This window comes from Scheffersomyces stipitis, chromosome 1, assembly GCF_000209165.1.
Source record: "Scheffersomyces stipitis CBS 6054 chromosome 1, whole genome shotgun sequence".
Taxonomy (NCBI): Eukaryota; Fungi; Ascomycota; class Pichiomycetes; order Serinales; family Debaryomycetaceae; genus Scheffersomyces; species Scheffersomyces stipitis.
Genome location: NC_009068.1, coordinates 3,415,941 through 3,439,174, shown reverse-complemented (window position 1 = coordinate 3,439,174; position 23,234 = coordinate 3,415,941). Strand labels below are relative to the sequence as shown.

General features: G+C 40.7%; 11 protein-coding genes across 11 annotated transcripts; 5 read left to right on the top strand and 6 right to left on the bottom strand. All coding sequences in view use genetic code 12, as the record gives it.

Moving 5' to 3' along the window:
• Window positions 1-1,947: 1,947 nt before the first annotated feature.
• On the top strand, window positions 1,948-3,615 carry LAC2 (Lactose Permease; the record flags this gene model as incomplete). The annotated part of the gene is made up of 1 exon (XM_001387194.1): window positions 1,948-3,615. The coding sequence occupies one exon, from the start codon at window positions 1,948-1,950 to the stop codon at window positions 3,613-3,615; it is 1,668 nt and encodes a 555-aa protein (XP_001387231.2).
• Window positions 3,616-4,311: 696 nt separating this feature from the next.
• SEO1 (Suppressor of Sulfoxyde Ethionine resistance) lies at window positions 4,312-5,787 on the top strand (the record flags this gene model as incomplete). The annotated part of the gene is made up of 1 exon (XM_001387193.1): window positions 4,312-5,787. A coding segment is annotated over one exon (1,476 nt), but the record flags the coding sequence as incomplete, so codon positions are not given.
• A 575-nt stretch (window positions 5,788-6,362) lies between these two features.
• FEN2 (putative pantothenate transporter) lies at window positions 6,363-8,093 on the top strand (the record flags this gene model as incomplete). Its single annotated transcript, XM_001387192.1, has 2 exons — window positions 6,363-7,002; window positions 7,060-8,093. The coding sequence occupies 2 exons, from the start codon at window positions 6,363-6,365 to the stop codon at window positions 8,091-8,093; spliced, it is 1,674 nt and encodes a 557-aa protein (XP_001387229.1).
• A 130-nt stretch (window positions 8,094-8,223) lies between these two features.
• On the bottom strand, window positions 8,224-9,018 carry PICST_53514 (predicted protein; the record flags this gene model as incomplete). Its single annotated transcript, XM_001386950.1, has 1 exon — window positions 8,224-9,018. The coding sequence occupies one exon, from the start codon at window positions 9,016-9,018 to the stop codon at window positions 8,224-8,226; it is 795 nt and encodes a 264-aa protein (XP_001386987.2).
• Window positions 9,019-9,436: 418 nt separating this feature from the next.
• Window positions 9,437-11,158, top strand: MAL9 (alpha-D-glucosidase (maltase) (alpha-amylase) (MALT) (MAZS); the record flags this gene model as incomplete). Its single annotated transcript, XM_001387191.1, has 1 exon — window positions 9,437-11,158. One exon carries the CDS (start codon window positions 9,437-9,439, stop codon window positions 11,156-11,158), a length of 1,722 nt encoding a protein of 573 aa, XP_001387228.2.
• A 46-nt stretch (window positions 11,159-11,204) lies between these two features.
• VCX1.2 (Ca2+/H+ antiporter) lies at window positions 11,205-14,429 on the bottom strand (the record flags this gene model as incomplete). The annotated part of the gene is given in 5 exon segments (XM_001386949.1): window positions 11,205-11,758; window positions 11,921-12,242; window positions 12,258-13,777; window positions 13,811-13,936; window positions 14,048-14,429. 5 exon segments carry the CDS (start codon window positions 14,427-14,429, stop codon window positions 11,205-11,207), a joined length of 2,904 nt encoding a protein of 967 aa, XP_001386986.2.
• Window positions 14,430-15,900: 1,471 nt separating this feature from the next.
• Window positions 15,901-16,347, top strand: PICST_29290 (predicted protein; the record flags this gene model as incomplete). The annotated part of the gene is made up of 1 exon (XM_001387190.1): window positions 15,901-16,347. The coding sequence occupies one exon, from the start codon at window positions 15,901-15,903 to the stop codon at window positions 16,345-16,347; it is 447 nt and encodes a 148-aa protein (XP_001387227.1).
• A 436-nt stretch (window positions 16,348-16,783) lies between these two features.
• PICST_29289 (predicted protein) lies at window positions 16,784-17,955 on the bottom strand (the record flags this gene model as incomplete). The annotated part of the gene is made up of 2 exons (XM_001386948.1): window positions 16,784-17,667; window positions 17,943-17,955. 2 exons carry the CDS (start codon window positions 17,953-17,955, stop codon window positions 16,784-16,786), a joined length of 897 nt encoding a protein of 298 aa, XP_001386985.2.
• A 957-nt stretch (window positions 17,956-18,912) lies between these two features.
• Window positions 18,913-19,962, bottom strand: PICST_40062 (predicted protein; the record flags this gene model as incomplete). The annotated part of the gene is made up of 1 exon (XM_001386947.1): window positions 18,913-19,962. One exon carries the CDS (start codon window positions 19,960-19,962, stop codon window positions 18,913-18,915), a length of 1,050 nt encoding a protein of 349 aa, XP_001386984.2.
• Window positions 19,963-21,188: 1,226 nt separating this feature from the next.
• On the bottom strand, window positions 21,189-21,659 carry MRPL25 (mitochondrial 54S ribosomal protein YmL25; the record flags this gene model as incomplete). The annotated part of the gene is made up of 1 exon (XM_001386946.1): window positions 21,189-21,659. The coding sequence occupies one exon, from the start codon at window positions 21,657-21,659 to the stop codon at window positions 21,189-21,191; it is 471 nt and encodes a 156-aa protein (XP_001386983.1).
• Window positions 21,660-21,997: 338 nt separating this feature from the next.
• XYL2 (D-xylulose reductase (Xylitol dehydrogenase) (XDH)) lies at window positions 21,998-23,232 on the bottom strand. The gene has a single exon (XM_001386945.1). It carries the CDS (start codon window positions 23,180-23,182, stop codon window positions 22,091-22,093), a length of 1,092 nt encoding a protein of 363 aa, XP_001386982.1. The 5' UTR covers window positions 23,183-23,232; the 3' UTR covers window positions 21,998-22,090.
• Between the last annotated feature and the right edge of the window lie 2 nt (window positions 23,233-23,234).

Here is a 23,234-nt window from a genome sequence, read left to right as displayed (position 1 = left end):
CTTGTGGTCGAATACACATTCCTCCTTCTTGTGGTATTTGCAAGATTCGCATATGTTGGAGTTCGCCTTGATAACGCATTTAATTTTACGCTTGCGACAGAAATTGCAGGCTTTCAAGAGCTTGAAAGTAGAACCCGAAGACCATGACGGTTTCTTTCGTTTGATTCGAGTTGACAGATTGAACACATTATCGGCCGAGTTGGCCCGTTTGCTTACTGTTGGTGACGGGAAGCCGATATTGGAGCTATTACCATTACTATTGTTATTGCTGCTGTAGCTTATGAAATCAATGGAGTTGCTTGAGAGCATTCTCTGGGTTGGTTGATTTTGATTGAGACTGTCCCTACTATTGCCATTGCTATTGCCATTGCTATTGCCATTGAGATTGTCATGGATATGTGACTCGTGTTGGCCGTAGTCAGCAATGTTTTCTGGCGAGATGTTAGAAGTTTCGGATCCATCGCTGATCTCATAGTTGGATACTAGAGATGCGATCGATAGCGAGGCTGATCCGGATTTGCCCCCAAGAAGAGCCGTCTGAAGATCAGGCAGATGAAGATCTTCGCTTTCATTGCTTTGGCGATTTGTTCCATTGTTTCCACTAGAATTCTGACTGTGACGCGAGCTCGAATCGTTGAGTACACTCATTCCATATTATCCCCACAAATTGAAGCTGTCAAATATGGGAGCTAGCCGAATACGTCAAATATGGAAATAGGTGAATTTAACCAAATACGTAACCCACCGATATGCTACTACCTCTGGCGGCCACGGAAACAACACTTGTAATGCACGTCGATCTACTACAGTTTGGGAATAGGTGAGGATTGTTCAAAAGAAAAACCGCTCGATTACTTTGCTGGTGTAGGCACGCTACCATATTTGACACTAATAGTACCAACAATAGACATGACTCGTTTAGGTGGGGTAGTCTGGGGTGGAACATTCGGCTGTGAATCTGCCAGATTTTGTCCATGACTTGCTTCTAGTTTTAGTGATCTTAAAGTATTGGCCAGTGGCAATATAATTAGCCATACTGATGTAACATTCTGCGGAGGGCACCGTAGATCAGGTCGCTGAAGGTTGTGGATAACACAACAAATCCGATCTGTCAACTTTATTAACAAAAATAGAATAGGATTATTACTCCATTATTTCATATCTTACCGTGCAGTCTACAATTTCTTAGTCATACCACATCATCTCAGCTCTTAGTATTACTCTTCGACTCGGATTTTCACCAGGATCTTTTCTTACATACGCACCCCAGCCTTTCTCGCTGCACCCACAGGAATCGCTTCCAGTTCTGATGCAGTGCGTCGTAAAACGCAGGTATTTTTACACTACAAGTCTTTTATCTGCATCTCACTGCATTAAGTTACCCATTTCTAAAGCTAGTTTTCCTATCTGCAACACTAGCCACTTCCAGCAATTCTGTCAAGCTATTGTCACCGCATGAAATTGTTCCTTGCAACACAGGGGGATTATAATTGGAACAATACGACTGTATTCTTCCTGCACATCGCCATCCCGCTTGTTTTAGTGTCTTGTACGTTTTAGTACTAATGCTCCGTATCCACTCACATCTCAATCAACCATTTGCAACTTCTTTCATTGCAATCTCTTACTTTTTCTTCTTTGGTTAGATCCCCCCGAAAAACTCCACCTAGATGCCCATTTCGTACATTTGCTCCGTGTTTCCCCACAATCTCGGTTACGTCTACTAAGATATACTAATTGTACCTAGTTGCAAAAAGAAGCTGAAATAATATAATTTCATAACAAATTATATTACTCTGATGTCTCCACTTTGATTTTGGAATAATGCTGAAACTGACTTGAACGAACTTCTTTTCTTGGTATCCCTCTGGAACCGAAGAATATAAATATCTCCCATTGACTCCAACATATTCAGATCTTTTGATTTTCATTTGCATAGACAAAAAAATGAGCACAAATAGTTTAAACGATTCGTACAATCCATCCTCCACCAAAGAGAAGGACATTGTTGTTCAGAGTGAAGCTCTAGCTGATGTTGCCATAGAGACTGCTTTCGAGACCGATGGATATAAAAAGATCTTTCAAGAACATCCAGTTCCTCGTTGGACAAAGCTGAGATTAAGTATTTATTTTACTTGTCTTGTTATCTATTTAGTATCTACTACAAATGGTTATGATGGTTCGTTGCTCTCATCTTTAATCACTATGCCTGAATTCATCTCTCATTTGAATATTAAATCAGCTTCTGGCACTGGCATCGTTTTTGCAATCTTTCAGGTAGGTCAAATGGTTGCAACTCTTTTCGTTTGGTTAGGAGATTTCATTGGAAGAAGAAATGCAATTTTCATTGGTTCTGTTATTGTTTGCTTAGGAGCAATCATTACTTCGATAGCCAACAATACTTCTACATTTATTGGTGGTAGATTCTTGCTTTCATTTGGTTCTGGAATATCATGTGCTTTGAGCACTACCTACTTATTGGAAATCACTTCACCTGATGAGAGATCAGCTTTATGTGCCATATACAACAGTTTGTATTATATCGGTTCTATAATTGCAACTTGGTCCTCATATGCAACTAGTATCAGTTATGCCAACTCAGTTCTTTCCTTCAGAATTCCACTTTGGTTACAAATTTTGTGTCCAGCACTTGTTGTTATTGGTCTTCTCGTTGGTGTTGCCCCAGAGTCTCCTCGGTTTTATTATTTAACTGGCCAACCTGACAAAGCTAGAGCCTTCTTTTGCAAATACCATGCAAATGGAGATGAAAAACATCCAATTGTTGAGTACGAAATGGCCCAGCTAGAATTGTCTTTGCTCGAAGTTCCAAAACTTAGAGTTCGTGACTACTTCGATGCTAGAATTCTTTTCAAAACGAAGTCTCGTATATACAGAAGTTTGGTTTGCATCGCTCACTCTGCATTTGGTCAATTATCAGGTAATGCAGTTGTTGGCTACTACATCACCAACATCTTTTTGGAGTTAGGAATAACCAATCCTACGACTCGTTTGTTGTTGAATGGGGTAAATTCTATTCTTGGTTTCATTTTTGCTATGTCTGGTTCTATTTTGGTTGGAAGAATTGGAAGAAGACCAATTCTTTTATATTCGACTACTGGTTTCGTCATTAGTTTTACTATTATTGCTGCCTGTATTGCTGCCTACACAAATAATAACAACCAGGTTGCGGCCAAGGTTGGTATTGCCTTCATCTACATTTTCAATAACGTCTTCTTTTCCTTTGGTTACACCCCATTACAACCCTTATATCCTGCAGAAATATTGAGTAGTGAAATGAGAGCTAAAGGTATGGCACTCTTCCAAATTACTCAGGGTACTGCCAGTTTCATCAACACTTACGCAGCACCTGTGGCAATGCAGAATATCAAGTATTGGTACTACGTCTTTTTCGTCTTTTGGGATACCTTCGAGGTAATAATTATCTACTTGTATTTCGTGGAGACCAAGAACTTGACTTTGGAAGAGATTGAATTGATCTTTGAGTCTGCCACACCTGTCAAGACTAGTATGATAATTTCCAAGCCAGGACACGCAGCCAATGAAGAGAAGCTCAGGCTTGCTAATCTTAAGCTCGGTAAGAATTATGTTGCCTAAGTCATTGTTGCGCAAAACTTCGTTAAATAGCAAGAGCCACTGTAATGCAAGATCTACATATTTGTTGTAATTATGGCATTCAGTTGTAATTTCCCCTTTCACTATCAACTGCTTGTCCTCGATTGTAGTTGCACAAATATTGGCAGATTATCCAGAATTTATACTGCACGCAGATGATATGCACAAGCCACACTTTGAAAAAAATAATTTGCAACCATTTCCATGGTCGCCCGCCCCTGAGAGCGGAACTTAAAAATAGTTGCGCCCAATTTGTCATCGAAATTTGGAGGACATGCTGATCCCTAATACCTCCACCTCTGCAATTTGTGATAAGATTGGTAAAGACAAGAAAAAAAAGCGTTGCAATATTCCGTAGAAATTGAGCATCAGACCAAAATCGATATGGTCGCTAAAATTGGAAGCCACACTATTGAGTAAGTTTTCAGATTATTTAAAGTAGACATAAACCTACCGTGTGGCTAGACTAGAATTTGGTTCCACAATTGAGCAGCTATGATAATTAAGGACTCAGTGTGGAGATGGATCCCACATTATAGAGATATTCCGGATCTTGATGAAGTCGGTCTATCGGGGTTTGAAACAGGAAGTAAAGTCGGTAAGGATGGTACAGTTATAGTTGCCCATAATATAGAAATTGACAATGACCAGGATCTGATTGATAGGATTAACCTACATGACTTCGAGCTTAGAGATGAAGCCAACAGACCTTGGTGGAAATTCTTTGATGACTTCGAATACCGATTCAATTCTAAAGTCAGAAGCAGACAGAGCCGTTTCCGTTGGGGTGAAAAGAACATGCCTTTCTTGGAAAAGAAGCTTTTGATAAAGTTGAATATTCTCATTACCCTTTATTCATTTGTGGGTTACTGGGTGAAATACTTGGACCAAGCTAATATTACCAATGCCTACGTTTCAGGGATGCGAGAAGAGATCGGTATGGCTCAAAACGATTACATCAATGCTCAGTCCATGTACAATGCTGGGGCTGTTATTTTCCAGGTGTTCTTCATGTACCTTTTGCCTAGAGTTCCTCTTCACTATTTAATTGGTGGTTCTGAACTCATTTGGGGTTTCATCACCTTAGCACATTATGCTGTACAGACTCCAACCCAACTTTACGCTCTTAGATTCTTGGTTGGGGCTGCTGAATCTGGTTATTTCATCCTTTGGCATTTCTGTTTTTCTAACTATTTCCTTCCTACAGAACTTGGGCTTGTTGGAGGATTCTACTATTGTGGTCAGATGCTTGGTTACTTGACGAGTGGTTTGATTGCCGGGCAGACTTCTGCTACAATGGAAGGAGTAGGTGGTCTATCCGGATGGCGCTGGTTGTTCATAATTGATGCCATCATTACAATTCCTGTTGCTTTACTTGGTTTTATCATGATTCCGGGAACCCCCTACAACTGTTACTCAATTTTCTTGACTGATGACGAAGTCAGATTGGCTAGATCAAGATTGAAGAAGGCTAATATTTCCCCTGCTTCTCCCAACCCACCTCCTTTCTTCAGTAAGAAAGTGTGGAAAAATATTATTTTTGATTGGAGAATCTATATCTTATCAGTTCTTGATTACTGCTTTTGGTCATCGAACCAAAATACTGGCGGTGGCATTGCGTTGTGGTTGAAAGCAGATAAGAGCTACAGTATCCCTACATTGAATAGACTTACTTCAATTCCTCCAGCCCTAGGAATTTTGTTCATTCTTTTGGTAAATATTGGTGCTGATATCTATAAATCGCGTGTTCTCTCCATCTCTTGGGCCTATTCCCTAAACCTTATTGGAAATGTGATTCTTGCAATCTGGGATGTACCGGATTCGGCAAAGTGGTTTGCGTTCATGTTGGGGTATATGTCTATTACTGTTAGTTCTGTGATCTATGGTTGGATGAATGATATCATGAGACACGACGCTCAGGAAAGAGCCATCGTTCTTCTCTTCACGAACTTATTTTCGCAGCAATTTAGAGCCTGGCTAGACAGAATCGTCTTCCCTACTGTTGATGCCCCTAGGTATCATACCGGGTACGTCTACGCAAGCTGTCATACAGCAGGCACGGTGGTTATGGCATTTGTGACTTTGTGGTTCTACAAGCGCCAGGAGAAAAAGGACGCTAAGAAAAATGGAATTCTCTTGTATGACAGCACCAAGCCTATCCCAGCAGAAATTAAACGTCTATTGGACGAATCTGAGTCGCTGTCGAATATTAGTCTGTAAAATAATTTGAAATCACATATATAGACCACACTAAAAACAATCTGCACAATCGATTTAGTTCAATTTTATAAAACCTTCGGAATTAATAATTTCTATGGCATATTTCGAAATTTTGTATTTCTCCGAACACACCATTCGGTTTTAGTGTTAAGCCTTCTTTGGATAGAGTTGGGGAATAAAAGAACCTGGTCTGATAACAATTTAATTGCAATTTCCTGCGCAGGTGAGCTTTTTCGCAATGCAACCACAAGTAGCCACAATTTGCAACTAAATGGGGTTGCGCATGTAATAGTTAACTTTGCTAAGTCAGATGAAAGTAGGCTAAAAATGGGGGTCGATTGTACCTAACTCTTATCAGTAGAACCACAGTGAAATTTTTCACACTTCACCCACTCAGATCGCTTCCATAGGATTAGTCAGAAATGTTTGATCTCTAGTATTTAATGGCAGGAAAGCCTTCGATGAAGAAAACCAACTTAGCTTCTACTTGCAAAGAACAAGATAGCAAAATGACTGTATGGAGCAAAATTAAGTCTACTCTACTTGCTGCTGAAAATGAAGCTATAGCCAAAAGGAAACGGCCTCAAATAACCGCTGCTCCCGACGGAAGCACCGAAAAGGGAGGTGACATCGCTATTGACCAAATCAGTGTAACTAGCGATGAACCTTACATTGATTTGTCGTTGAACTTGACACCCGAGGAAATTCACTACAGAGAAACTTCCAAATGGTTCAAGGTCAAGAAATTTTTGTGGGATGGAGTTGACAAGCACCCCAAGGAACAAAGATATTTGCTCAAATTGGACTTCTTTCTTTTGACATCTTCCTGCTTAGGTTATTTCATAAAGAACTTGAACCAGTCCAACATTACTACTGCCTACGTTAATGGAATGAACGAATACTATACCATGAACAAGAACCAGTATAACTATTTAACCACCCTCTTCACGGTTGGTTATATTATCGGCCAAATCCCTTCTAACTTGATCTTGCACCGTATTTCTGCCAGATTTTATTTGGGAACATTAGAAATCATCTGGTCCATTTTAACTGTGTTGATGATTACATGTGGTCGAGACAATATCAGAGGAATGTATGCTATCAGATTCATTTTGGGATTTGTTGAGAGTGGTTACTTCCCTGCCCTTGGTACGTATGAATATACCTGAAGTTTAAAACAAGATTGAATACTAACCTTTTATGAAGAGTACTTGGTCGGCTCTAACTACAGTGCACCTGAAATTACCAAGAGATCGGCGTTTTTTGCAATCTCAGGGAACTTGAGTGGAATCATCTCTGGTCCTTTACAACAAGCAATTATCCAGAGATTCGGAGAATCCAGTTTGCCACCTTTCAAATGGATGTTTGTCTTCGATGCAATCATTTCATTCCCAATCGGTGTCTACACGATGTTCACCGATCCCAACACACCTTCTACCACTGATGCTTGGTATTTCACAGAAGAAGACAAATTGGTTGGCCTTGAAAGAAGAAGGGTTCAAGGAGCTGAATTGAATACTAGGAGTCCTTACACCTGGGCAAAAATTAAGACTTTCTTCAACACTTGGCACATTTATCTCTTTCCAGTTCTTTTCTTAACCTATAACAATACTGGTGCAGCTATTGGGCAACCAACTTTCCAAACGTGGATGAAGATTACCCTTAAATTGCCTTCCCATGACTATAATACTTGGCCATCTATTTTGACTGCCTGTGGTATTGCATTAACGATTACATTTGCATACATCAACGATTTCTTAGGAGGAAGGAAGAACTGGTTCTTTGTTGGCCTCTACTTTGTGTTGTTGATCTGGGGTTGTGCAATGTTGGCTGTTTGGGATATTCCCAGAGGATTGCACTGGTTTTCCTACTTCCTCATTGGTATGCCCCCAAATTGGGGCCAACCATTCATCTTTTCGTGGGTAAACAGACTTCTATACGCAAACGATATGAAGAGAAATTTCGTGGTTGTGTGTACCAATACATTGGCATACGTTACCGGTGCTTGGGTGCCAATTTTAGTTTGGGATACAAAGTATCAGCCAGAGTATTTCATAGGTTTTACGTACACTGCTTGCTTAGCTTCCCTTGGTCTCGTATTAACTATCCTTGCTTGGTATCTTACTGATAGAGATGAAAAGAGAGCCAAGTTATTGGACAGTGAAAGAGAAAGTGAGTCTTCGATCGAATTTGTTGAAGAAGGCAAGATCCAGGTTAAGAGCAGCAGCGACCTCGATTGAAACAAGAAGATGGCAATGAAATAGTTAAATTGTTTCCCTCCTGAGTTGAATACAATTATTTTCTCTAGAATGTATAATACAGTCTGAAAATCTAGTCTAATCTAATCTAATGAATTTGAACTCCTCTCTTTCACTTGAAAATGCTTCCAACGAGATCCTTTGGATTAATATCATGCCAGTAGGCTAGTTTCTCGGGAATGCTGTCAGCACTAAGTTCAGGATAGTATTTCAGAATACTTTCCACGACTTTATCACGAAATATGCTATAGGCGGTAGGTGAAAAATGAATTCCATCTACAAGCAACTCATCCAAGTGGACATAATGTTGTGAATCTACAGTTCCGTTTGACTTCAACAACTGTTCCTCGGACCAACCCCCATATTGTCTGAAAGCGTCCCACAAGTCTACAAATGCTACAGCAAACTCCTCGGCTACAGCTTTTGCAGTGTTGGAGTATTGGAGATTTCTACTATTTGTAGTTGCATCTTTATTGGTTGGCCTTCCTTTTTCAACAAGCAAGGACTTTGAAAGTTTGCTATCATGCAATGTTGGACCAATGATAATGGGCTTTATATTGTTTTCAAGACATAATTTTGTCATCTTTGACAAGTTCTGCTTATATCTTTCTACCGGCACAGCCTGGATGTTGTTGATATCGTCTTCTATTTGGAAGGCATCGTTTGTGCCTATAAATATTGTGATCAACTTGACATTATTCTTGTTCACGTTGAGCTCCTGTTCCAAGATGCGGGGCAATATCAACGCAGCATGGTCTGAGTTGTAGCCACTGAATCCTCGGTTGAGAACATCAAGCTTTCTCATGTATAAATTCTGGAGACCTGACTGGAACCCGTTGGGCTCTGCACTGGAGAATTGCGTTATGGAATCACCAAACAAGATGAACTTGTCGTAATGCAAAGACATTAGAAATGAGAAATGTAACGATTTAGATAATGAAATAATAACTAATCTCAAGCTTCCTTTTATCAATTGCTCGTCTGTTTATAGATCTAGAACAGGATCATCTCCTTTCCAAATTCGATACAAAGTGCCGTGAAATGGAATAATTGTCGCCAGAACTGAACCAAATAGTGTCAAAAAGTACACATTTCAGATAGCGATTGCTCGCGCGCAAAATTTAGTACCCCACATTTTATCCGACAATCGATGAAGTTCCGAATCTCATCTCTGAAATGTGGATACTTAAATGTGCTACCCCCTCTCCTTTAATGGAGCATAAGTTTTTCTACTTAACATATTACAATTGTGAAGATCGCATAGAATAAGTTTGGGGTTACAGAGATCTCATATTTCAGAATCAACTACTCTATAATACCGCAAAATGACTAAAAGAATCTGGTGGAAGGAAGCTACAGTGTACCAGATCTGGCCCGCTTCTTACAAGGATTCAAACGGAGATGGCGTTGGTGACATTCCTGGCATTATCTCCACTTTGGATTACATCAAGGATTTGGGAGTGGATGTCATCTGGCTCAGTCCAATGTACGAGTCACCCCAGGACGATATGGGCTACGACATTTCGGACTACGAGAAAGTCTATTCCAAGTATGGTACTCTTGAAGATTTAGACAATTTGATTGAACAAACACACAAGAGAGGCATGAAATTGATCTTAGATTTAGTCATTAACCACACTTCGTCTGAACATGCATGGTTCAAGGAATCCAGATCGTCGAAGACTAACCCAAAGAGAGATTGGTATATCTGGAAACCTCCTGTGTTCGACAAAGATGGTAATAGACACCCTCCCAACAACTGGGGATCGTATTTTTCGGGATCTACCTGGACTTATGACGAGCTCACGGGAGAGTACTACTTGCATTTATTTGCTAGCTCACAGCCAGATTTGAATTGGGAAAATGTCGACACAAGAGATGCCATCTATAAGTCGGCCGTAGAGTTCTGGTTGAAGAGAGGGGTTGATGGTTTTCGAATTGACACTGCTGGTATGTACTCCAAAGTCTTATCGTTTGAAAATGCCCCTATCACATTCCCTGAACTGGAATTCCAGCCATGTAAAATGTTCCATCAACATGGACCTCGTATCCACGAATTCCACAAGGAATTATATGACAAAATAATTTCGAAGTATGACGTTATGACTGTTGGAGAAGTTGGTCATTCTACACGAGAGCAATCATTGAAGTACGTCAGTGAAGAAGAAAAAGAAATGAACATGATGTTCTTGTTCGACGTTGTTGAAGTTGGAACTGATCCTTCTGACAGATTCAGATGCAAGGACTTCAACCTTGTTGAATTTAAGAAAGCCATTCAATCTCAAGGAGAGTTTATCGAAGGCACCGACGCTTGGTCTACTGTTTTCATTGAAAACCACGACCAACCTAGATCGATATCGAGATTCGGTAACGACTCTCCAGAGTTCAGAGTTCAATCTGGGAAAGCTTTGGCTCTCTTACAGGCTACTTTGACTGGAACTGAGTTCATTTACCAGGGACAAGAAATCGGCATGACCAACTTGCCCAGATCCTGGGATATCAGTGAATATCTTGACATCAATTCAGTTAACTATTACAGACATTTCAAAGAAAAGTACGGCAAGGATGCAGATTTCAAAGAAAAGCTGAACAAGTTGATGGACAGCATCAATTTGTTTGCCAGAGACAATGCAAGATCCCCAGTACAATGGACCGCTGGCAAGGAGGCCGGATTCACAACAGGGAAGCCATGGACTAGAGTCAATGACAATTATAAGGAGATCAATGTTGAGTCACAAGTCAATGATAAAAATTCCTTGTTCACTTTCTGGAAAAATATATTGAAAATCAGAAAGGAATACAAAGATCTTTTCATCTATGGTTCGTTCAAGATCCTCGATACGGAGAACAAGCAAGTATTCACATTCTTAAAAACAGACCAAAACAACAAGTCTGCTTACGTAGCCATTAACTTTTCTACAGAGAAAGCTCCATTCAAGAAGTTGGTTGATGGCGAATTCAATTTATTGTATTCTAACGTACCAAAAGCAGAAGCCAAGGAAGGTATCTTGACTCCATATGAAGCCCGGGTCTACTTGTTGTCCTAAATAAGTTTAGAGTATTAGTAGTAAAGATAATATTGACGACTAGTGCTCAGCGAAAAAGTTCGGGTCCTCCAGAGTAACCGTCGTCCAATGCAATGATTTTATCATTAAACCAGAAGCCGATCATGACCACAGCGTAGATTAATATCAATATAACACCCTTGAAGTAGTTAGACTTGCCTTCAGCGTAGATGTACGTGAACAAGTAAATTGAAATCAAAGTAGCGATTATATCCCATCTAGGGAAAACCAACGTGAAGATCTGGCTCACATCAGTGCTGGCCATATACATTGAATAAAGAACCAAACTTGGAATCTGGATCAAGACAACCTGTAAGGCATAGGCACTACCGATTTCCATTGACAACGCAACGTTTCCACTAATAGCAAACGAAATAGCGTTGAGGAATTCAGTAGTATTTGGCACTAAGGCAAACACTGTCAAACCCAAGAATTTAGGATCAATTGGATAACTCGACAAAACCGAGTCCACATTGTCAACCAAGATTTCAGCAATTATAGCATAGAGTAACGTAGCACCTAGCAATATTATAGTGGATTTATTACGAGACCAATTTGGAGCATCGTGCCCTCCTCCATTTTCTTCGTCGGCAATCTCCTTAGATATCAGCTGTCTTGAAGGTGTTACTGGAACCAGTGACTCCACTCTAGGTGGTCTAGTCTTCGAAACTTCGAGACTAGGCGAATTCAAATCCAAAGTGAGTTTCGAAGACTGGCCAGGTCTGCCACGAACATCTGAACCACTGGAAATAGCAGTGGCAGAAGGTGGAAGAGAAGAAAGTTTGGTATTGATATTGCCCAATTTGGGAAGTTGTTGAGGAGTAGCCACACTTGAAATACTAGGTGATCTGAAATAGCCATCATCTTTCTTCATGGGCCCAGCTTCATGAATGGTTGTGGCCCAAATCAAAGAAGCATGGGTTCTCAATGTGAAATACAAACCACAAACATAAGCCAAGAACAAAGCTATAGCTACAATTAATGAAAAAGGCTGAATAATGTTGTAGAACAACACATCGAGAGTGAATGTAGGCTGGATAAAACGACACTTGGTGCAATCGTCTTGCTCATTACCTGAGACTATATCACACCTCATACATTTGATCTCATAAGCACCATAAATTTGGTAGAATAAGGAAGGTGCAAACATTATAACCATAGCGAACAACAACATAGTTGAAGAAACACCAGCAGATCTGGGGTTGTATCGTTGGGTCTTTCTCTTAAGAGCACCTCCACACATGGATAAACCAGGAAGCAAAAGAACACCACCAAGAATCGAGCCGATCATTGAACCTTCCACCAATTTTGCTTTTGACTGATTTAAAGCAACACAATATAAGAAAATCTCAACAATTGTTGAAAAGAAGGCATTGATCACAGCACCTACGCCCATAGAAGATTGAGCCGAGATCGAAGCTACCGCTTGTCCAATGAAATAGGCCAATGGGATAATAGAAAAGAGACACGCACAGAATAAAAACGACGAGTCTGTAAACCAATAGTCCCAGTGCAATTTCTCCTTCAAGAAGAAATAGTCTAAAATGACGAAAAGAACCACCGTCAACAAATTGATGAAAAAGATATTAGTACCGTCTATGGTATATTTGTAATAATGGAATCCACAACATCTGTAGGTAGACACTACAATCATCTGGTTCTTCTTCTTCTTTCTTTTCTCAAGCTTCTTGTAGTACTCCTTCTCCAACTCGAAATCGAGAGCAAGAGGATGTCTTCTCAAATGGTCGCAGACAATGAAGGTGATATTGGCCATGGGGATGGTGAAAACAATTAACCAACATAGCAAACCTACAATATACAACACTGGCTGTAGAATTCCATAGAAAAAGATGTAGAAGATCAATCTTCCAGAAGACCAACTACCTCTACCAAAGAAACGAACCTTAATGTCTGGACTGTCGGTAGGATCTTCTGGAGCAGCATCTGCATCACCATTGGAATCATGTTCATCTAACGAAGAGTAGGCATCGCGAAGTGGACGACCCTTGTGATCCTTAAGTAAAGGTCTGGATTCTGCACCTGTGGTGTATCTTCTTGGAGGAGCAAAAAACAATCTTCCTTCTTCTTGCAATCTCCATCTATGGAATTCAGATATGGATCTTCCGTCCAATTCGTCTTCATCCAAGTAGTTCTCGTCCTTGTTCAAGAGTACAAACTTCCCAAAAGGATACAACCAATACTTTCCCAATTTCAACAAGAGGGTGACATACTGTCTCAGAGGACGATGGATTCCAAAGCCAGAAACCACAAATGCAATGAACGCTCCTAGCAAACAGACAAGGAACAAAAGAAGGCCAAAAGTCAACGACCATATGTAGTTGGTGATAGTAACACCCCAAAAGATTCGGGCCGTAGGCTTTCTGGGGTCAAAGTCGTGGATGTCCTCCTCAGCCCTGGCGGCTACAGATCTCTTTTTCTTGTACAATGAAGGCTTCCAGATCTTGATACCAAAGGGATGGGTTGAATTAATGGCATCTTGTCTTTCACGCAAGTTCAATGATTCTACTGTCTGCGACAGTGAAGATGACTTAACAGAATCACCATCGTCATCATCTCCTTCATCGACATCTACTTCGTCTACTTCATCCAATGCATCTTCTTCGCTGTTATCACCCAAGAGGATGTTCTCGGAGCTTTTCCTTCTCTCTTCATCGAGTAACCGGATATTGTCCCTAGCATCAAGTAAGTCTTTGGCGATATGTGACTCTAATTCGGCAATAAGTTCAGGCGATTTGGTGCCTTTCCTACGATTGGGCAAGTCTTCTGAGGACAGAAGAGCGTCTCGTTCTCTCAATCGGGCGACTTCGGGCAATAATCCTGGACCATGAATGACGGGAACAGTTCCCAAACCAGGACCAGCAGCAGGGGCGACTGAAGCGTGCTTTTTTCGCTGGTATAACGACTTTAACGCATCGTTATAACCCACTAAATAGTCCCTCTCTTTTTTGATCGGGTCTCTCACGATGTCTTCTTCGTTTGTGTCTTCGTCTATGGCATCGTTGATATCGTCATCGACTGAAAATACGAGTTTCTGATGACCGGAAAGCGATTCGGCCCTCCGCAAGTGCGGTCTAGACTTGCGTTTCAACTTGGTAGTCAGTCTGTTACGAACAGAAGTCGGTTGCAGCAGAATGTTGATGATGGATGAGTTGCGCAGAAACTCTGTTTCTACGGAGGCATCAGGCTTGAGCCGGGGCGATCGGGTCAAGTTGGGGTCAACTGGATCGGTCATTACGAGTCAATTGCTGCAAGTGCTGATGTGATCTATCAGGGATGTTTTGTTAAGCTATTAATGAAAAGTGTTGTGTGAGAATGTTGTGTGAAATACAGAGGAAGTCCTTTTCAATTATCTGGGATTACCAGAAGGAGGATATTGTCTATGCAAAAAACGAGGAAAACAGAATCAAAGCGCTGTCAATTATTATACTCCTCCGTTAGTCCTATACTGCAACTGATCCACGTTATTGGCGAAGAAAACGAATGCAATTGAAAGATTCAGGAGTTAAAATAGGAAAAGAAACATAAAAAACCTGTTTGCTTATGCTATTTAGGTTGTACAGTGGATTTTAAAAATAAACCTCCCTTAAAGAGATTGAGCCCTGTGGGAATGTTTGCTGGAGCGGCTTTTGTTTTCGCCTCTCTTACCAGGATGTCTACTTCCTCAAAAGATGTGAGTTTAATGCGTCATTTTTAGAATCGATAAGCCATTTACAAAAGGCATGCTGCTTTAACAGGCCAAGCTAGCCAAGCTAACCAAGTTGTAACTAGATCTCCAATCCAAAAGAAGTACCGATTTCGAAGTTGTTGAACCTACATTTAAGCTGGCTCTCCAGGAGGTGCAAAATCGTGTCTGTATATACACTCTATAAAATTGTCGCAAATACAGTGGGTAGATTAATTCACTGACCCTCTTGTAAGAAGAAACTTCAAACATTCAATAGACCGTTTCAAAACTCTTAACAATTAACTTCCAGTACTCTTCACAATGGCGGGCTGACACGACTTGCGAGCTGAACCCAACTTCTGATTGCGTTCAACTTCTGGTCCTTGTTTGTATCTCGTTCTAAACTAGGATACTAATCGTTCATGTAATATCGCAAGTTCGGACTTCGTATATTCACATTTCCGTAAACGAGGCAAAGAAAGAGAGGACCTGTATAGTTTGTGCATTTATTGGTTTCCGGAGTGTCTGGTTTAGCTTCAGTTTTGATCGAAACTTGGTGTTCTTCTGGTGCATCGCTAGAGTTTGTCAGATTTATCACTGAACCTGTAATTGTTCGTCCCTAAGGGCCATCTGCAAGTTTCTGGGCGATGGTGAAGTTGGCGGTTCTGTGACATTCCCTGAAAGTCGTATACTGTTGTTTATGTCTTCTTGGTCGCCATTTCTTAGTTAATCTTGAGGAACAAAGCCAACATTTGGTTTGTACCAAAGAATTTGTGATACCTAGTTCCGGTTCCTGAGGAGAATATTTGTCTGGGTTTCATAGTCAATAGATCTATGTGTCTGAGTCGATCCATTTATAGCTTGGACTGGGATGACTTTGTTCAATTGTTCAAGCTGGTGAGAGTCTGTCTAAATATGGCGTCATGACCTCATCACGTCTACTATCGCAAAGAGTGTCCCTTAACGCTTGACTCAAAAAGGCTTTCACAAGCACATGCTAACGGGATCCTTGGTAGATGTACCTGACTGGATGTACACTATGTGGAACAAGTTTGGTTCAGAACAATTGGGAGAAAGTTCGGGTATTGTGGGTTTAGGAAGTGCATTCAAAGCATCTGATACTCAAAAGAAATATGCAAGTCGATTTCTTGTTGTCAACGAAAATATGGATATAGTTTCAGTTGGCGGAACTGGTGCGGCAATGCTACTTGGAGTCAAGCCAAACAAAAAGTCGGGAGAAAATTGCAAAACAGTTACATCTACTCAGGAAATCATTGACGATATCACAACTGTATTGTATATTCCTGGTCAGACAAATATGGTCGCTTTTTGTATTACATTGACAGGAAAAGATGGTTTGTTTGGATACAACAACTGGTATGGCCAAGTGAAGTTCTTTCCAATGAAGGATTCAGGTACGGCAAGCTACGCCCAAGTACCATGCAAAAGTTATATAAATAAGGGTGATTGGTTTTGGAATGACTGAGCCTCAGGTCCGCTGACCAGAATGATTCGTGATAGGAACAAATATTTGGAACTAATCCTGGAAATTTTACGATTTGCAACCATATAGTCCTGTATATGATACACTGTACAGTATATGGATTCTAGAAAATTATCAGAAGCATAGAAGGCAGTTTAGCGAATCGTTTACAAATTTGGCTTAACCGAATCATCAGAGGGACCAGCTGTAAATATGGCCAAATGTAGCAAAAAATCTTGAGGAATTATTCAATATACCCCCCTTCTCATTGAATGCGTGTTGCAAAAATGAAAATGATTTTTTAACTAAAAACTAGTATTCAAAGTAAATCAAAACTTCACACAAAATATATGGAATTCCTCTAATTTGACTAAATGCCCTAAATATTTACGCTGGTGACTGAATTGAAGATACCACAAAAGAAAATTGTGTCTGGCGACTATAATAACAGCTCTTCGCATGCTATTCTTGAATAATTGATATTATTGTCATCTACCATGGGAAAGAACTTAAGTAGGCCAAACCAGTGATTAGATCCAAACCAACCGTTTTTTCCTCTTAATGTAATACAAAATGCAACCATATACTTTTGACCAGCAACACTTAATACTGAAACTATATTTCTAGTGATTTCTTTAGCAGAAGTAGCTGTTTCACAATTTGCACCTGACTTATTGCGTGGTAACACGCCGATTAGTATAACCGGTTCATCTGCTTCTCCCGGTGAAACCGAGTTCATATTTTTGTTAACAACAAGGAATCGGCTAATACATTTATGTTGTGCATCCGATTCTTTGAATGCTGTACCTAACCTTGACATAGTCAAGCTGTCTCCCAAGCTTGCAGAACTAAAGATGTTCCACAAACTTTTGATCCAGTGAGTTTTTTCTGCCAGCTTTTCACATATCATTCCTTTCACAGCTGATTTGTAGGAGGTTGCACGAGGCAAGAACGATTGCCAATCACAGCCTTGGTTGTGCGTTCTCCCAAGTGATTGTGACTGACCACCTTCATTGAAATAATATTGTGGGCGAGAGTCATCCTGATCTCTTCTAAGGATTGTTTCGTTACCAAGCCTCTCGTTGATAATGTATTTTAATGCTTCTAATGGTACTCCCCCGATATCCACAACCTCTATAGCTAGCTGTCTACCAACCAAGCTGATGAAATCGAAATAGTCGTCAGTTCCGAATGCGTATAAAGTCTGGGAGTAGGCAGTATCCCAATCTGAAAATGGGTCTAGTTCACATGTAGTATTAACCCATAGCTGGGTTTGGTTATTGTAGTGGAATGCCCTACAATTAGGAGGAAAAGAAGCAGATACTGGGAAGATAATAGTAAAGAAAAGTACTAAAATGAAAGCAACCATTGAGTTAGCAAGTTGCCGTTGATATCAGGTCAGTCCGAATTGCAGGGGCAAGCCAATGTCTTTGGCTTCAAATTTTGGTAAACCAAGAAGATCAGCATTCATTAATTAAGAATTTCGAGTCCCCGAGTTCCTCACAAAATCACAATCGAGGATAGAAAGCTGAAAGGCTACATTTGATGCTCGTACCAAACATTGCCGAATCGGAGGAGGGGCATTGAATGAAACTCACAATCTACATACATGACATGCGAATTAAACCTAATGCAATGTACTCTACCTTGGCATGGTATTGCAAATTGTGAGTGAACAATTTGGCTAGACTGCGAGACCACTAAAAATGTGTGACAGTGCAAGTAATTCCTTTCGGGTCCAAGTTACTATTTCTCCTGGTCTTTAGTCAGTTCCGATGCCAATTATTAACAAGGGAGATCCTAATGACAATTTCATTTATGGAAACAAGAGCCACCACTATGTACGCATAATTCACCAACAATTAATTCTCTTTGACATTAACAATTGCAGAATAGCAAGTATAATTTGCCAAAAAAAATCACCAATAATGAATTCAGTTATCCAATATCAAAAACAACTGTCGCTACTTTCACCCAATTTGCAATTCCTGCTACTTCAAATGGAGACCGATTTGAACTTTCTCCATTAATGTTTGTATCGTGAATTTGACTAAACTTCAGATCCTATTTATTAAGACTTTCGTTTCGCAACCTTCCGATAAGAAAGGTGCGAAATTCATAAAATAAGACCAGAAAATAGTCCTTTGGAATATTTACGATCCATTCTCCAAATCTCCCCTCTATCTGGAATGTGCCCATAGCGGATTGAATGGTTGCAATATAATAGGTAAAACAAGGATATTTTGTTCTTCAGAGCTCATATCCTTGCTATTTACCGATATGACATTTATCGTTAAAAATGTCTACTTGTACAAAAAAATAGAATTTGTTAATATATATATATTTAATTTATTTAGTGTTAAATACTGATGTCTTCACTCTATCTAAGTATGGATTAGTTTGCACATCCATGAGCTAGTTTGATGCTATTATACTCAAGTCTTATCAAGCCACCCGATTGAGTAATTTCAGAGAGGAGTTATTTGGTTTGGATCAGCTGATCCAGAAGTGATAGCTCAACAAACACCTTGGGTACATCTTTTTCATATTGACTATTAGTTCATCAGATTAATCTCCAAGACGACGGCCCTTACCTTGAAACACAACCTTCTCTTCATTTGGAAACCACGAGAAACCAGAAGTTTCACCTTCATTGGTTTCCTTCTTCATCGGAGCCGAAGCCGAAGCCGTCCTGCTATGGTGAGGAGCCCTAGTGAACGCGGTGACTCGCACAGAGTTGTTCAGCGGATATCCAAGTAGATTGTAAAACCACAACGGAGCCTTCAAATAACCCTTGTCAAAAATGGAGTCTTCAATCCAGTCATTGCTAATATTTTCTTCTCGGGAGCCCAGCGAGCCCACCCTCCTTCCATTGTTGGCACCATGGGCACTGGGATTCTGGCCATATGATGTAGGATACAAGTTGTAGAAAGGCATGGTATCAGATTGAATACACTGATACAAGTAACCACATAAGATACCAACGAATACGTCGACGGAAGAGTCAAAACCCGATATTATCAACCGGGCACCCATGTTGAAAAGTGGTAAATAGTATGCTTTCAATGGAATTACACCAAAGAAGTTAATCATCAGATTCTTCAGATATCTAGACCAGACATAGATGATACACGTCAGCATCATCAGATGGTAAACTTCCATGTGTCTCATGTCAAACACTACATTGTACACCAACGATGCAAAGACAATACTGGTGCCGGTCACAAGCGTGAACCACAAGCAATCTGCGAAATTTCCTTTGAACTTGCCCTGGGAACTTTCCAAGTGGTTGGCAAAGGTATAGAAAAAGTAGATATCCAAAACGGCATCTAGGGGACCACTACCTAACATTCCGCTAGGAACCAAGAACGAGGTGAATATCCTGTACGACTGGATAAACTGAAAGAATACATTTTTGGCAGTTTGTGAGCGAGAAGCGTACTTGCTGTATTCGTAGATCCTGCGATAATCTTGGATTTCATAATGCCAGCGCCACAATAACTGGTCAAAGCTTAGAAACTCTAATCTGATGGCCAAACATACGAGCACAGAGGTGATCGTAAAGAAACGCGTCACAGGAGGAATGGCCTTGACCCGGTCAGCTAATGTTTGTGCCATTGGTGGTTGTGGAAGTATAGGTCAAGGAGTTGAAAGCGAGCAATCCAAATCGGATTTGTTCGTTTATATGGGTAGATATTGAAATATGGTAGCGCCATTTTTCGTAGAAGCTTAAGTAGAATTGGTTCCCTTATAGACGAAATTATGAAGAGGTTGTTAATGATATAACAATAGAGTAGCATAAAGACGCAGTAGTTATCATTGCTAGGAATTTTCAGGATGCGGTACCGTTATACTTTCTCTTGCTATTCATAGAAAATAGTTAGTCATTTCGAACCATTTATAGACTCCTATGATTCAAGAAATTTACAAGATAAAACAAGTAGGGTTCCATAGTTGATTTGAATTCCATCTATTCCTATCTATAGTAGGCATTCCCAACCAAATTTGCAAGGATACCCTATCTATTACTTCCCTAGATATTCTTTGTGCGTAATATTCAGAATGAAAAAACAGCTTCTTTGCCCATATTCTGTGCCTGGATATACGCGCACATATTCTCATTACAATTTGATACTCTAACGGTAGAACTTCCAAACAGCTTCCTTCTAAATCAGTACATTCGCTATGAAGTTGGTTCGTTTTTTGATGAACTTGCCCTCGTCCACCAACCAACAGGTGACGGTGGAGCTCAAGAATGGCAACCTGGTCTCGGGCCAGGTGTTGTCCTGCTCTCCTCTGATGAACTTGTCCTTGAAAAATATCAAGCTCATTCAACCTTACCAGGATCCGCAGCTCTTGCAATTCATAAACATCCGAGGCAATCAGATCAGACAGATTATCTTACCTGACGAGATCAACATAGACAGCATCTTGGCCAAAAGTGTCACGAAAATCAAGGGTCTGGGTGCTGGTCCTGGTAGAACTACCTCGGGCCCACCAAAAAGAGGAAGAGGAGCCTCTAGGCCAACTCGAGGTAGAGGAAGAGGAAGAGCTTTCTGAGTCGCAGAGATCGTTACATTATTAGAAGTTTAACCTTATTATTAACCTCTAATAATCGACTAATGAGAATGTCATATGATTTCTTGTCTTAGTATGATAATCTGACTATGATCATAAGAAAATGAATCGCTATTGCTACGAAGTATATAGCTTCACTCTGCTGCTGCTCCACTAAATCTACACCTTCACTTCTCTACTGTATAAATACTCTCTTTTGAGTTTCTGCATTAATATATATCGAAACTGCTACTATGTACAATGTAATAATGTAGATGTCCAACTCCCTAAAACCAGGTCTGTTCTCTCTTCTTTTTCTTCTCGAGCTGTCTCTTGTATCTGGGTCTGGCAGCAGCAATTATGTCGTCCATCTTGGCAATGGCATCTTCTCGAGCCTCCAATTTTTCGGGCAATTCTCTTTCCCATTTCTGTTTCTTCTGCGTCAATACTCCTCTCATCCAGTTCTTGTTGTTGTACTTTTCTTCGTAGAACTTCTTAGGCATAGGAGGCAAGAGATCCTGTATTCCGAACTTACGGGCCATCTTGAACAAGTCAGACGAACGTCTCAAAGAGTATTTGGCACCGTGCCATTTACCGGTTTCTGGGTTCTTATTGGGCAAAAATGGATTAAACTTGGGATCCACTATAGTCGAAGGCTTTTCCGAATATTCGGCAAACGGTCTGGGGGGAAACTTGATGAAGAAGTTGTGCAACTTCTGGGGAAGCTTGCTGAATGCTTCTTTAGAGGCCAAGGACATTTTGTTTGGCTAAGTATAGTTGGTGTCTCTAAGAACTATGAGCTTGCATTATGGTGCTCTTTTGTTAAGTTAGGATAGTCAAATTTTTCAGAGACTATATACAGGATTTTGGTTGATAATATATACTCAACACTAGGCGGCCATCCAGTAAAGTTCTATTCAAAGATGTTTAGATGGCAATAGCAGAAAGGGGTTCTCTGCCAATTACCAAAATCTCCAGAAAAGAAATCAACTCTTGCTGAAAATATTTTTTTGTTTGTTTGTTCCGACCAAGACTTCACTTTCAAGAATTCAAGAAACTCACGTGATGCAACCATATAACTTCTACACTGTCTTTTCTATTAGTTTACATAAATTTGGATAAAGGTCTATAAAGCTATTTGATAATCATTTTCGTTTCTGGTTCACTTTGGGCCAGCCAAGCGGTTGACTTACTCAGGGCCGTCAATGAGACACTTGACAGCACCCTTACCGGCTCTGACCAAGTCGTAGGCTTCAATAGCGTCCTTGAACTTGTATCTGTGGGTGATCAATTGTTCAAAGTCAATTGGAGCATTTTCTCTACCGTTTTGGTAGTTAGTGTCAAAGATTCCAACAGCAGTCTTGTAGTCGTTGAATCCGTATCTGAAAGAACCGAACAAAGTCAATTCCTTCATGGCGAAAACGGTGATTGGGAAGCTGACTGGACCAGCAGCGTTACCGACTTGAACGAAACGACCACCTGGGGCAATGGCGTCAACACCCAACTTGATACAAGGTTCAGCACCAGTACATTCCAAAACGACGTTTGGCACGTTACCACCGAAAGCCTTGATCAATTCTTCAGAACCACCGGTCTTGGAGTTGAAGGTGTGAGTAGCAGCACCAATGTCCTTGGCCATCTTCAACTTGTTGTCGAAAATGTCAACGACGATGACACCCTTAGCACCGAAGGTCTTGGCGACAGCAGCAGCCAAAAGACCAACAGGACCAGCACCAAAGACGGCAACGTAGTCGCCGAAAGCAACGGAACCCAACTTAGAGGCGTGGACACCAACAGACAATGGCTCAACAAGAGCACCGAGTTCCAAGCTGACGTGGTCTGGCAACTTGACCAAGAAGTCTTCTGGCGACTTGAAGTACTTACATAAGGTACCTGGTGGGTTTGGTTCGCCTTCCTTGGAGTTAGGAGTAGCGGCGAAGGCCATGTGAGGACACAAGTTGTAGTGACCGCTCTTGTATTCGTCGGAGAATCTGGATGGAATACCTGGTTCGATAGCGACGTTGTCACCAACCTTAAGAGAGGTGACACCCTTACCAACCTGGACAACAGTACCGGCGGATTCGTGACCCAAGACCATTGGCTTGGTCAAAACGAAGTTACCGATTCTACCATGGGCGTAGAAGTGGATGTCGGAACCACAGATACCGGTTTTCTTGACCTGGACGAGGACATCGGTAGGTTCAGAGATTTCTGGGGCATCGTAAGTTTCGAACGAAATGTCGTCGATCTTGTTCAACACCAAGGAAGGGTTAGCAGTCATTTTAATTGTGTGAAGAGTATTAGGGGTGATTGAAACAAACTAAAGTGAGGAT